Source organism: Actinia tenebrosa, unplaced genomic scaffold, assembly GCF_029948245.1.
Source record: "Actinia tenebrosa isolate PJP-AT-01 unplaced genomic scaffold, QUT_ActTen_1.0 PGA_scaffold13__45_contigs__length_12533684, whole genome shotgun sequence".
NCBI lineage: Eukaryota > Metazoa > Cnidaria > Anthozoa > Actiniaria > Actiniidae > Actinia > Actinia tenebrosa.
In genome coordinates, this window is record NW_028292573.1 from 2089973 (window position 1) to 2103420 (window position 13448).

Consider the following 13448-nt stretch of genomic DNA (forward strand, 5'->3'; position numbering starts at 1 on the left):
AAGTTCATCCTGCATCTATATTAAATCAATCTCGAGATATATATTCAGCTTTCCTGATTATTAGTAATTCGGATAATACAGTTCTCCCGCCTGAACTGAATGTATCCTTCAATATGTCAAAATGATTAATGCATTATACACTATCGCAAGAGATAAATGGAATAAATGGTTAAATAACAATTGAAATTATTCTCAAAAACATCTAGAAAGTAACCACAGTTGAGGAAACGGGCCGGCCAGACTAAACTAATGCGTTTATAGGCTGCAGACGTGTAAGACGTCAGTTTACCTCGTGAGTAAACTATCATTTTGAATCAGAGTGGAAAGTTGAAAAATAGCTGTGACCAAACATGAAGGCTTTTGATTTCTCAGATGACTTCATTCCATTTCTTTTCGCACTAATATTGCTGTCCTTAGCTATTGCTAGCAACTCGATGGTGGTAGCTGCAGTACGGAAAAAGAGGTTTCTACGATCGACAACCAATTATCTTCTGGTAAATCTTGCTGTAGCAGACATTGTGAACGCAATATTTCTACCCTTCATGTTGATTCAACGGTATGTCAGATTTGAAAAAGGGATTTTGGCTGATTTTCTTTGCAAGTTTTTCATTTATTACCACGTTCCTGTGACGGCAAGTATTGTATCGACCCTCACTCTAGTTGTTCTGTCTGTAGAAAGGTACCACGCCATCGTGAAACCAATGAGGACAGTGGGAATAAGACTGAGAAAAGATACCGTAAAATATGCCATCGTTGCAGTGTGGATTAGTGCAATAATTTTGACGCTGCCTCTTTATATCTCCGGATATTATGACACTACAACGAAGATATGTCTTCATAACAGTGATAAGACTTTTCAGCAAGTTTTTGTCTACAGTTTTAATTTTATTGTTACTTTCCTCCCATTTATCATCATCACTTTCTGTTACTTCCAAATCGTTCGTGAGCTGTACTTCAAGAACAAAGTGGCACCACAGAACATTGCAGCACAACAAGACGCATTAAATAAGAGAAAAATCGTGAAGTTATCCATCTCAGTCACCACTGCATTCGTACTTTGTTTTTTTCCTCTGGCAATAACTATAAGTTTGACAACACTGGATTCTAGCAGGTTCCCGCGCAAGTACTCTCAGACAGCCAGCGTGCTATACTTTGCACAGACTATTATAAACCCATTCTTGTATGCTTTTCAAAGCACTAATTTTCGTCGGGCTTTTAAACTAATACTCTCTTGTCGCCAGTAGGTGCATTAATGTAGGTGCATCAATGACCGGGATGTACCGCTGGCAGATTGAACAGTTGCTGAATGGAGAGATTCGGATTATAGTCCTAATTTGCTGTGGTGCAATGTTGACCAATTTCAGACTACGTGTCATTCCTAGAGAATAAGAACCTTTGTTTGATTTGTACCTATAACGTTTTTTTCATGAGTGTTCAACCGTTAAATAAGAAATGATGCTCTTGCAAAGAGCTGTGGTCTGAATTCTGATGATGGACTTGCAAATTTTGTCACCCTTTTTCATTTTCGTTGTCATCGCTCGAAAAACGAAGTTGATTTTCAAATACCAATAAAACTGCTTTACTACCCAACCTTTCCCGGTCTAGAAGTGGGGCGATAAACTGGAATTCTGGTCTAAGGCTGGTCTAACAACACCATTAGCACACGATAAAAATGTTTCGGCTAAACCTAGAACACAACGTAATATGTTACTGCGGTTTTCCATATTCTGCGAAATTCAGACATTTCAACGGCTCGTTGTAAAATTGTTTTTTACTGCCACCAGTCAAGAACATAAAAGTTACTGAATGATTATTTTTGATTGTCGACAGCGAATAACTAAATTTCAGCGTGCAGCTCGCAACTACCGAGTTCGGAGAATATGGAAAACCGCAGTACTTTTCTCATCTAGCATTCATAAAGATAACGCTTCAAGCTTAATGGAAATGCCTTTATTCAATCAATCAATAACTTTATTTATCCTTTATATATACATACAATAGAAGATAAGGAAGACCAAAGAATTTTTTAAGTTCTGCATCTCAGTAAACTCATTATATTTGTTAAAATTAAAGGAATAAAAAATGATTTAAAAGTAAAGAATTCTTAAACGTTTGGGTATAGTTATTCCAACATATAGTCTTTTATATGCAGCTCATCGACATCGTGAGATAGTTAGAAAAGTGGATTTCAACGATGTTTGCTTATTTTTGCCAAGCTAGGTAACGGCGATGGAGCTAGAATAGCGCTGCGCGTGAGTGACGTAGTGAAAACAAAGACAGAAGCCGAACTCAGACGCACAAAGTTATGCTTTACTTTAAATAATTTTCATAGTCGATCGTAGCAGAACTTTGTTTATCTGAGTTATTTTTCTAAATTTCAGTAAATATAATAAAGCCGATTTGTATAACACTCGACACGGTTAAACGAAATGCAATGTTTGGTGCAAGAACCATTTTGATCATCTTAGGGGAAAACTCGTCACAGCGCAAAAGATCTTCGCTCACCAATATACCGACTGGTCGTAGTTTAAGATTTCCCGTGAGATTTTCAGTCATGCAAAATGTTCTTAAAAATGAATATCTATGATAAAATCCAGGTATGATCAAGAAATAGAAACTGCAGTTCTGCGGATTTGGGGACAGTTGGGGATTGGCAGAACAAGAAAGAAGTGTTGAGAAGCACGTCGCGTTGCATACATGACTCGTGGCACGTATGAGTTAGAGTTATAAAGCTAGGCAGTGGGGAAAAAGCTGGCACTCGGTTAAAGAGAGATCATAATTTACTATTTTGAGCGAAAAAGGAATTAATTTTTAATATTTTAATGCATACTTCAACTCTAAGTTAAAAAATAAAAGTTCAATAACTATTCTATATATGTAGATTTTGCAATCTCAGAATGATGATTTATTCTGTTTCAGAAACAAAAGTAAACCCTATTTAAATATGGATTGTGACCTTGAATGTACTCGAATATACTTGAGTGTACTTCATCGTCAACAGTAAAGGCAATAGCCATTAATTATGTCAAGTTCATTCATCAGTCACTTTCTTAGGAGCACAAAGGTTTATTTGCTTTGTTCTGTTTCCAAATACTAACACATTGTTATATGTTTACTTTTTTGTGAAAAAGGCGTGAAACGATGGTGCAAGTATAGTTCCCTAGGGTGCGCCACAGTAAATTTTTCAAAGTTTATTTACATCTTGATTGTTGTCATTTCAGTATCTAAAAGTTTATTTCCTGAAATCACATCAAAATAGTGGATCCTTGAAACCTGATGGTTGCAAAATATGTAATTTTGAAATACATTTCATGTCCATCGCGCTAGGAGTGAATACTAACTACCCCTTCCACACAAATCAGGACAAGCGTATCCACACGACTTAGCACGTTCTAACCGTTTTCGCCCGAAAAATATCTGTTTTCAAAAGTATCCGGATACTTGTGGACGGGAACTAAGACAAACTAGTAAGAGGCTCAGAATTTAGTAGCTGATTTTTTGGAAGGAAGAAAATTTAGCTTCTCTATTGAAGACCTTTATATCGGCGTTATTGGTTAAGTTTAGGAACATTTCAATATCTGTTTGAACGCCCGTTGAAAGTTCGTACTTTGAAAAGCGTACAAAAATGGGTTGATACCAGCTTCTGAGAAAAAGAAAATGACGGCTATTTTGTAGTAGCTTCGGTAGGCTCGTTCATTAAAGAACTTCATAATCGCCAAAACTGCAAAAGGAAGAAGAAATACAACAAATACTAAAGTGACTGAGAGAGAAAGTTTGACTACATGACGTTTGCGTTGATTACGAAGTCTTTCTGCTGCTGAATGCTCTCCAAAATTAACGTTTTTCTTCCTGAAATATAAATTTCTAACGATATGAAAGTAGCATACCACTATCACAGCAAAGGAAATGAAGACGACGAAACTAACGATTGAGACTTGATAGATAAGGAAGTCCAAACGATTCCAGTATAAATATTGTCGACATGACTTCGATGTCTCCTTATAGTAACCGTTAATGAATATAGGTAGTGTAAAGAGAAACCCAGTCAGCCAAATTGCACCGAAAGCATACTTGACGGTGTTTTCTTTCAGTCTCATCCACCTTTTCATCGGCTTGACAACAGCGTGGTATCTCTCCACAGCAAGTACAGCTAGTGTTAGTATAGATACGATGCTTGCCATAGTAGGAACATGGTAGGATAAAAAAAACTTGCACAAAATGTCTGCCAGTGTACCGCTCGTTAAGGGGATATATTCAGCGAAAACTGCCATGGAAGCGAAAATTAAGCAGGTCACATCTGAAATAGCTAGGTTCAAGAGAAGATAGTTGGTAGTCGATCGCAGAGATCGTTTCTTTGATACAGCAATTACTACAAACAAGTTGCCAATAATACCAAAGAGAAAAACCGGTACCACAAATATCCCAGCTATTATAGCTTTGTGGCTATTCATTCTAATAATTTTCACCTCCGATGTGAGGTAAGCATTGCTTCCTAAATACGAATGTTTTCTCTCAAAATATGTGACAACGACCCAGAGTTGGCTCGATTCAAATGATGCAAACTAACCTCAATAAGAGTGACAAATGAAGACGTTTACGATTTGATTGGTTGCTAAACAATTAAGTGAAGCTCCATGATTGGTTAGAGTATTTCGAAATTTCATGTCCCTTTATAAACGTACCATAATGTTTTATTCTTTTAAGATGATTGACTTGCTTATGTTGCCTATTATATGGAAAACTGTACAAGAAAATGTGAACCAATTTGTCTGCAGTATTAAGGCTTGTACGGAAATGAATTTTTGTTGAGTCTTTTTTGAGTCAACACTATTCCTCACATTTTACGAATCGGTTTTGGTTTATATTTATTCATTGAAGTGGAACTTTTTTATGGACTTGCTTTCGAGGGCTTTTGCGGGCATTTTTAAACATTCACAAGCTTATTCTTGCCAAAGGTAAAGTTGTTTTATAAATGTAAACAAAGCACAGTTAAGGTATGAGCGCACCATAAAAGCTACCACAATTTTGAGCTTCAACCTGGCAAAACGCTATACTTAGGGCTATATTTTTCTTGATCAACAGGTAAAAGCGAATTTTTGTCAAAGGTTTGGAAAAATAAACTAAATAACTTTAACTTAAAGAAAACGTGTTGGGTGTGTTTCTTGTTGTCATCACTGAAGAAAAGCTGAATGAATTGGCATTATTCCCAATATATTATCAGTAATTATTTTTAATTCTCAAGAAAAAAATCTTTTATGAATCTTTTATAAATGTTTTATGTTCTTGACTGGCGGCAGTAAGAAAAAAAATTCTAAACAAGCCGTTGAAATTTCTGAGTTCGCAGAATATCGAAAACCGCAGAAATATTCCCCGCAAACTATAATATGTTTAAAAGCTGTATTGTATAAAAATCTAGAAGTGTTTTTTCGAGGCGTGACAGTTTTAAGATGTTTTGCCGCGTACACCCGATCGGGAGATTCTTTTTCACCTAAATTTGCAGCTGTGTCACAAGTGTGTTCTCAACCTGATCCTGCCTTATAAGTAAATATATCATTCAGTCGAAAGAGCAACATTTGAAAGCAGTAAGAATGTCTAATGCATTAAAATGTGAGAGCATACTCCTGAAGTGAATAAAAGGAAATCTTAAACACAGACAGTGTAAAAAAGCTTTTAACGTTGCTAACGTACAGCCGCGTGTCAAAATTTAAGCAAAAAATATATTAATCGTGAGATTTTGAGTGACTGATGAAAGACGGAAAAATCTAAAGCTGCGACCTCATTCTGATTCCGTGATCGATGAGCAAAAATCTTTGTTAAAGAAATGCCGTACCGTAGCACTGTTCTTAACTAGACCTGGTATCATAGTAAATTCTAAGATACAATACAGATTCTCAGGAAGATGACCTATGACCTTACTCGAGCATACGTGCAAGTGACAGTAGCTAGTAGCAGTCCCACGACGAAAGAATGTCTTTCTGCTTCCGGTGTTACTACTTCCGCTTTAATTGAACTCAAAGAATTTAAAGAAATAGTGATTTTACAGCAAAAGATAATCGAAAACATGATGAAATCGCTTGACAGCCTTAAAAAAGACCGGAATGAATCATCGGAACAGACATTATTGTTCAAAGATCGAAAGACAATGTTTTGGAAGTAAACAGCCATGATAAATTGTCAAGAACTGCTCAAAGAAAATCGAAAGAAAAGGTCGGATCACCAGTAACAGCAACAAGGAAGGACACAGCAATTACCTAATACGGAATCCCCTACGGAACCCCCTATGAAACTCCCTACGGAACCCCCTACGAAACTCCCTACGGAAGCCCCTACGGAAGCCCCTACGGAAGCCCCTACGGAAGCCCCTACGGAACCCCCTACAGAACCCCCTACGGAACCCCCTACAGTTGTATTTCATAACTGATTATTGCTGCAGCTGCTCACAACTGGATCGTTATTCTTTTATTGTTGAATTACTTGATGCCTAGTGCATACAAGAGTGTGGTAATAAATGTACTTTTAAAATTCTGACGATTATTGTTAGGAGACTTGAGGTGCATTGTAGACTGTTCAAGATATAAAGGATTGTGACGACATGCTTTCGAGTCTTTACTATTTTTTCCGTTTACCTTTAATACGACTGAATATCAATTCAGTGTGTGCAGCCGAAATCCCTAGATATATGAATGGTGGTTGATTTAACAATAGAAGCTTATGAGGAATGCTTTGTTATCGTCAACCAAGGTGACGGGTATGACGTAACATGCCCAAACTCTATATTCTTACATATTTTACAGGGGCTGACTACACGAAGGATGATTAGCACTAACCACCGCGCGCGTGCGGATCATAGTATTTTATCCTCATTACATACTCATTACCGAGTCACAGGAATTAAGATATGGAAGGTGACCGCGACTGCTGGCAATGAGCATGCGAAAAGCATGCGATGCATCGTCAACCGCCACCAGGGGAGGTGGGTGGGGTGAATCTTCTACTCTTTCCTTAGGCAGCTTCCGACGGAATGATTCAAGGATCTGGGTGTGGCGCTTATATATGGAGGGGTCGTAAAGCATTACACCCACACTGCGCAAACTCCATATATGGGGGTTTGCTAAATTCCTACGTGACGCGCCAATTATGTATGCAGTGAGAATAGTATTTTATCCTCACTGCATACTCATTACCGAGTCACGGGAATTAAGATATGGAAGGTGACCGCTCCTGGCACACAATACGCTGCTGGCTTACGCTTCACACAATAAGACAAATCTCGGAATCGTGCACAAATTCAACAACACTAGAGTGTTCTCTTACCATTTCTCAGAACTCTTAATTTATTTGCAGATTGAGGAATATTTTAATATTAAAACTAGCTAGAAATAATCTACTAGGCGTGTTCCGCGAACCGGTAACAAACCAACGAAGGGATGGGATCCCTTTGTAATACCCCGTATAGGAATATCTCCACCTCTTATATTCTACGTTGCCAAGGTTACACAGGACAAAAAGGAAGAACAACTTGCCTAAAACACAGAAATGCAAAAACCGAGTAAATGTGTAACGCAAATGACTAGACAAGACTGAGACGCCGAAATATAGGGAACCCAACCCTTCGTTGATCCATATATTCGGACTATGTCCAGGTGGAAGCAGAGGAAGCCCTCCGGATCAACGGAGGGGAGAGGGTTGGAAATAACAAAATGTGAGCAAATGAAGCTATACTACGCTTAAGGATGCAAAAATGTGAAAGAAGGAAACGAAATGGTCGAATACGAAGTAGGAGATGTATTGAATATTATAGATTGTCGTATTTTCAATAACACGCAAAGCCACGCCCACGAACACGCTACTTTTAATGATTTCTTTAGGTTCCCAACCGCACATTTCATCCTCACAGGTGGTGAAGAACATTTTCTCTTTGCAGCTACAACTGCGCGACATAACATATTCTCTTTGCAGGCGCAGCTTCAACTGCACGACATATTTTCTTGCAGCTACAACTGCACGACATATTCTCTTGCAGCTACAACTGCACGACATATTCTCTTGCAGCTACAACTGCACGACATTTTCTCTTGCAGCTACAACTGCACATTTTCTTTTGCAGCTACAACTGCACGACATATTCTCTTGCAGCTACAACTGCACATTTTCTTTTGCAGCTACAACTGCACATTTTCTTTTGCAGCTACAACTGCACGACATATTCTCTTGCAGCTACAACTGCACGACATATTCTCTTGCAGCTACAACTGCACGTCATGTTTTCTTTGCAGCTACAACTGCATGACATATTCTCTTGCAGCTACAACTGCACGACATATTCTCTTGCAGCTACAACTGCACGACATATTCTCTTGCAGCTACAACTGCACGTCATGTTTTCTTTGCAGCTACAACTGCATGACATATTCTCTTGCAGCTACAACTGCACGACATATTCTCTTGCAGCTACAACTGCACGACATATTCTCTTGCAGCTACAACTGCACGACATATTCTCTTGCAGCTACAACTGCACGACATTTTCTTTTGCAGCTACAACTGCACGACATATTCTCTTGCAGCTACAACTGCACGACATATTCTCTTGCAGCTACAACTGCACGACATATTCTTTTGCAGCTACAACTGCACGACATTTTCTCTTGCAGCTACAACTGCACGACATATTCTCTTGCAGCTACAACTGCACGACATATTCTTTTGCAGCTACAACTGCACGACATATTCTTTTGCAGCTACAACTGCACGTCATGTTTTCTTTGCAGCTACAACTGCACGACATATTCTCTTGCAGCTACAACTGCACGACATTTTCTTTTGCAGCTACAACTGCACGACATATTCTCATGCAGCTACAACTGCACGGCATATTCTTTTGCAGCTACAACTGCACGTCATGTTTTCTTTGCAGCTACAACTGCACGACATATTCTCTTGCAGCTACAACTGCACGTCATGTTTTCTTTGCAGCTACAACTGCACGACATATTCTCTTGCAGCTACAACTGCACGTCATGGTTTCTTTGCATCTACGACTGCACGACATATTCTCTTGCAGCTACAACTACACGACATATTCTCTTGCAGCTACAACTGTACGACATATTCTCTTGCAGCTACAACTGCACGACATATTCTCTTGCAGCTACAACTGCACGACATTTTCTCTTGCAGCTACAACTGCACGACATTTTCTCTTGCAGCTACAACTGCACGACATATTCTCTTGCAGCTACAACTGCACGACATATTCTCTTGCAGCTACAACTGCACGACATATTCTCTTGCAGCTACAACTGCACGACATATTCTCTTGCAGCTACAACTGCACGACATATTCTCTTGCAGCTACAACTGCACGACATTTTCTCTTGCAGCTACAACTGCACATTTGCATAGGAATAAATAGGTTTCGGTGTTTAGGAATTAATTTTGGGTATATATCTGCTGCGGAAATGCCAAAAGTAGAAAGCGAAAACAAACCGAGACAGCAAAAGTAAATACTTGCGATACATGGACCGACAAGAACGCGAGAAATGAAAACAGCTAGGACCGGACACGTAAGGACAAAGGCGTACTCAAGGGAAATAACACCGCGATACTAAATGAACTAAACAAAAATAGGGTAATATAGTGAACCAAGCCATGACACTAATAGACCAGTTTCGAATTCCAAATTACCGCTGCGTTACTTCATTTGTACAGGGTTAGCCTCGTATCAGTGTTTAAATATTCACAAATACCAATAGAAAAGTAAAGAATGCACAACTTCAACAATACAAACATTTTGAAACTCGACGGACCTAGACTGGAACACGTGAATATTCTGCACAAACTCGAGGCTAACCCTGTGCAAATGAGTCTGTGATCAAGAAACACAGCGGTAATTTGGAATTCGAAACGGGTCTATTCTAACACTAGATGGAAAAGGTCGAATAGAAAAAACTAAGCGCAAAACCCAACTTAGATTAAGGGTCAAAATGCGTAGAGCCCGAAAGAACGCGTGCGAAAACGAAACTAACTGTAAATGATGGCGATAAAACTAGGAAACGTAAAGAAAAAGAACCGGGCAAGTAACATACAAAAATATATATCATATATACAAAAATTACTGACGCGTAACGAGCTAAACGAGAATATAAAATAGAGCGAACAAAGACGTGACACCAGACTAACCTGGACTTATACAGCATAAAGACGGGAGATAGCCATTTAACTAGGAGGGCAGTAAACGCAGAACACTACTAATCCCCAACGCAATAGGACGCAATAGAACCTCATTTCGTGAGTTTCCTACTTCAACTGCTGGTTCTTGAGAAGCGGCTGGTGCAAGTCCTGCTGGTGCTGCTAAAGATGGAGCGACTGGTGCTGGAATGGCGGGCATTGGGCCACGGAAGAGGAGGGATCTTAGCCATGTGAGCTGGTGGCAGTTGGATGAGTGAATCTTCTACAAGGCTCTCCTTAGGCAGCTTCCGACGGAATGATACAAGGATCTGGGTGTGGTGCTTATATATGCAGAGGTCGCAAAGCATTACACCTGCACTGCGCAAACGCCAATGTCCATATATGGGGGGTTGCTAAATTCCTACGTGACACGCCAATTATGTATGCAGTGAGAATAGTTAATCTATTAACTATGACCGGATAAATCCTTTAATCATATAATTATCCTTAAAATAGCTTTATTTATTAAATAGATATCGATGAAATACCAGGTTTTCTCTAGTGTCGAAAACTTGATATCTTTCACCAGTGGAAGATACCATATCTTTCACACGTGAAGATATCGCTGTTGACATATTAACGTATTTTAATAAAGAATTTTTGAGCTTTTGTTTTATTTAAGTTTCATCGATAGCTATATAATAAACAGAACATTACATGGCCGCTTGGAGATACGAATTTTATCTTCTCGTGTTCAATTAAGATATCTCACTCGTTCGCGATATCAATTGAACACTCGAAGATAAAATTCGTATCTCCGCGCGCCTATGTAATTTCCTCTATTTCTCCTTTTCGAAAAACTGGTATTTTCACATGTGATAATAACCTGTTATTTTCACACGTGAAAATATGTTTGCCATGTGTATTTAAGCTATTAGTTTATAAATAAAAACTTTTTATAATGATAAAAAGCTCATTAAGTTAATTTTATGGATAATCGTATAATAAACAGAATATTACTTTGCTGCGCTCGCTCGTGAGAGATCTTTTCAACACTCGAAGATAAATTTCTTATCTCCGCGCGCCAGGTAAAATCCACTATATATTATCCATAAAAAAACAAACTATACACTGGATATCTGGTGAATGACTTTATTCAGTCTTCGTCAGTGCAATGTGCTCCAGCTGTTTTTCTTTTTTCTTTTGTTTTTATATCAGTGTTTTTGAAATAACGAACTAAGACAAGTATTGGAAATAACGAATGATGGATTTGATTAATTTCAGCAACACGGTGAAAGCAACTGCCTCTTGTATCGACACTCTCAACCTTCCCCCTACATCGATCAAAAGAGCCGATAAATCTGAAGATTTTTTCTTGATAATATATGTATACTTTTCAAATATTACTCTGACAGATTACCACACACGAAGCCAAAGAACTCTCATCAAAATCATTTTTGTATTATACTTGATCGCGATTCATTGTTGCAATTATTGTTGGCTAAAAGCCTAGATAATTTTACTGCGGTTTTCGATAGCCTGCGAACTCGATAGATATAGGCTGCTAGCTGAAATTTATTTTCACTGCCGTCAATCAAAAATTACATCAGTCGGTATCTTTAATATTCTTGACTGGCGGCAGTAAGAAAAAAAATTCTAAACAAGCCGTTGAAATTTCTGAGTTCGCAGAATATCGAAAACCGCAGAAATATTCCCCGCAAACTGGAATATGTTTAAAAGCTGTATTGTATAAAAAATTCTAGAAGTGTTTTTTCGAGGCGTGACAGTTTTAAGATGTTTTGCCGCGTACACCCGATCGGGAGATTCTTTTTCACCTAAATTTGCAGCTGTGTCACAAGTGTGTTCTCAACCTGATCCTGCCTTATAAGTAAATATATCATTCAGTCGAAAGAGCAACATTTGAAAGCAGTAAGAATGTCTAATGCATTAAAATGTGAGAGCATACTCCTGAAGTGAATAAAATGAAATCTTAAACACGTTGCTAACGTATGGCCGCGTGTCAAAATTTAAGCAAAAATATATTAATCATGAGATTTTGAGTGACTGATGAAAAACGGAAAATCTAGAGCTGGACCTTATTGTGATTGCTTGATCGATGAGCAAAGATATTTGTTAAAGAAATACCGTACCGTAGCACTGTTGTTTCACATTCATATTAAGTATGCTTTAATTTGGCTTGTCACTCCCAAATCCTAACCTTGCTTGGCAGTGACGCATTGGATACTGTTATTTTTGTACCCTAACAGGCATGAAGTGGAGATTGAAAAATGAGTTCTTCAGTAATGCATTCAATTTATGACAAAACACTCCAAAACTCTTTGAACCTTTTTTCTTAAAAGAAAAGACAAGACCCCCCAAGATGTATAATATAATATGCAATACGCATTTACTCTTATCTCCGCTAATCAAACTTTTGACATTATTTTTTTAGGAAACCCAAGCTATTTATAGGATACCTAAACTATGATACTCAAGATATTTGGAAAATATTGAGAAATGTAAGTCAAAACTAAGTTTTTTATTCATAGTCTTATCCTCGAAAACTTTTGTCTGAAACGATTGTAAAATACTTGTAAAATAAAACTTATCGCATTTTCTATGAGTAAAACCCATTACATTTCTTCCAAATTTTGACTTTTGGAAATTGAAAGGAAAAAATTATATAGAGCGCTTTGCCATTTTTATTTTACCCTCATGCTGGTAAGACGTCTATGGTTTCTTATTGTTCCTTTATGATGCTGAATGTTATTATGCATATCGAAAAGGTCTTACCACAAATAGGTAGCCCAACAAATAAAAGTAAACATGTGCAGAAATGATGCACAATATTATTTGGCTGTTATCATCATTTACGATCCCAGAGCCTGCGCTTGCCAGCTAGCGCTATTGCCAGCTAGCGCTATTGCCAGCTAGCGCTATTGCCAGCTAGCGCTATTGCTCCCGCTTGCTGGCAATAGGTCAGGCTCTGGTAACGAGAATGCTCTTGGCATCAAATCGAGATATCATCTCCTGGGGTTGAGAGAGACTCTTTATTGCGTTTAATATAATGTATTGGTAATAATTTATTATCTATTTTTTAAGTTGCTTTTTTCAACGATCTGGATAGCCTCATATCCTTGATTGCCGAAACCAAGTCGTGGCCTGGCCTGACCCAATCATCTGAAAAGACACACTGAAGCATACGGGACGACTTTCCGGCAAACTTTGTAAATGTTTGAGAATGTACTGCAGAGAGTCTTTTGCGATCTTGAATCTGG

The 13448-nt window shown here is 38.2% G+C and overlaps 2 protein-coding genes across 2 annotated transcripts; one reads left to right on the plus strand and one right to left on the minus strand.

The window, feature by feature from the left end:
- The first annotated feature begins 344 nt into the window (after positions 1 to 344).
- On the plus strand, positions 345 to 1244 carry LOC116300549 (allatostatin-A receptor-like). The gene has a single exon (XM_031709434.1). The coding sequence runs from the start codon at positions 351 to 353 to the stop codon at positions 1242 to 1244; it is 894 nt and encodes a 297-aa protein (XP_031565294.1). The 5' UTR covers positions 345 to 350.
- A 1753-nt stretch (positions 1245 to 2997) lies between these two features.
- On the minus strand, positions 2998 to 4451 carry LOC148911597 (growth hormone secretagogue receptor type 1-like). The gene has a single exon (XM_089029169.1). It carries the CDS (start codon positions 4449 to 4451, stop codon positions 3561 to 3563), a length of 891 nt encoding a protein of 296 aa, XP_088885295.1. The 3' UTR covers positions 2998 to 3560.
- Between the last annotated feature and the right edge of the window lie 8997 nt (positions 4452 to 13448).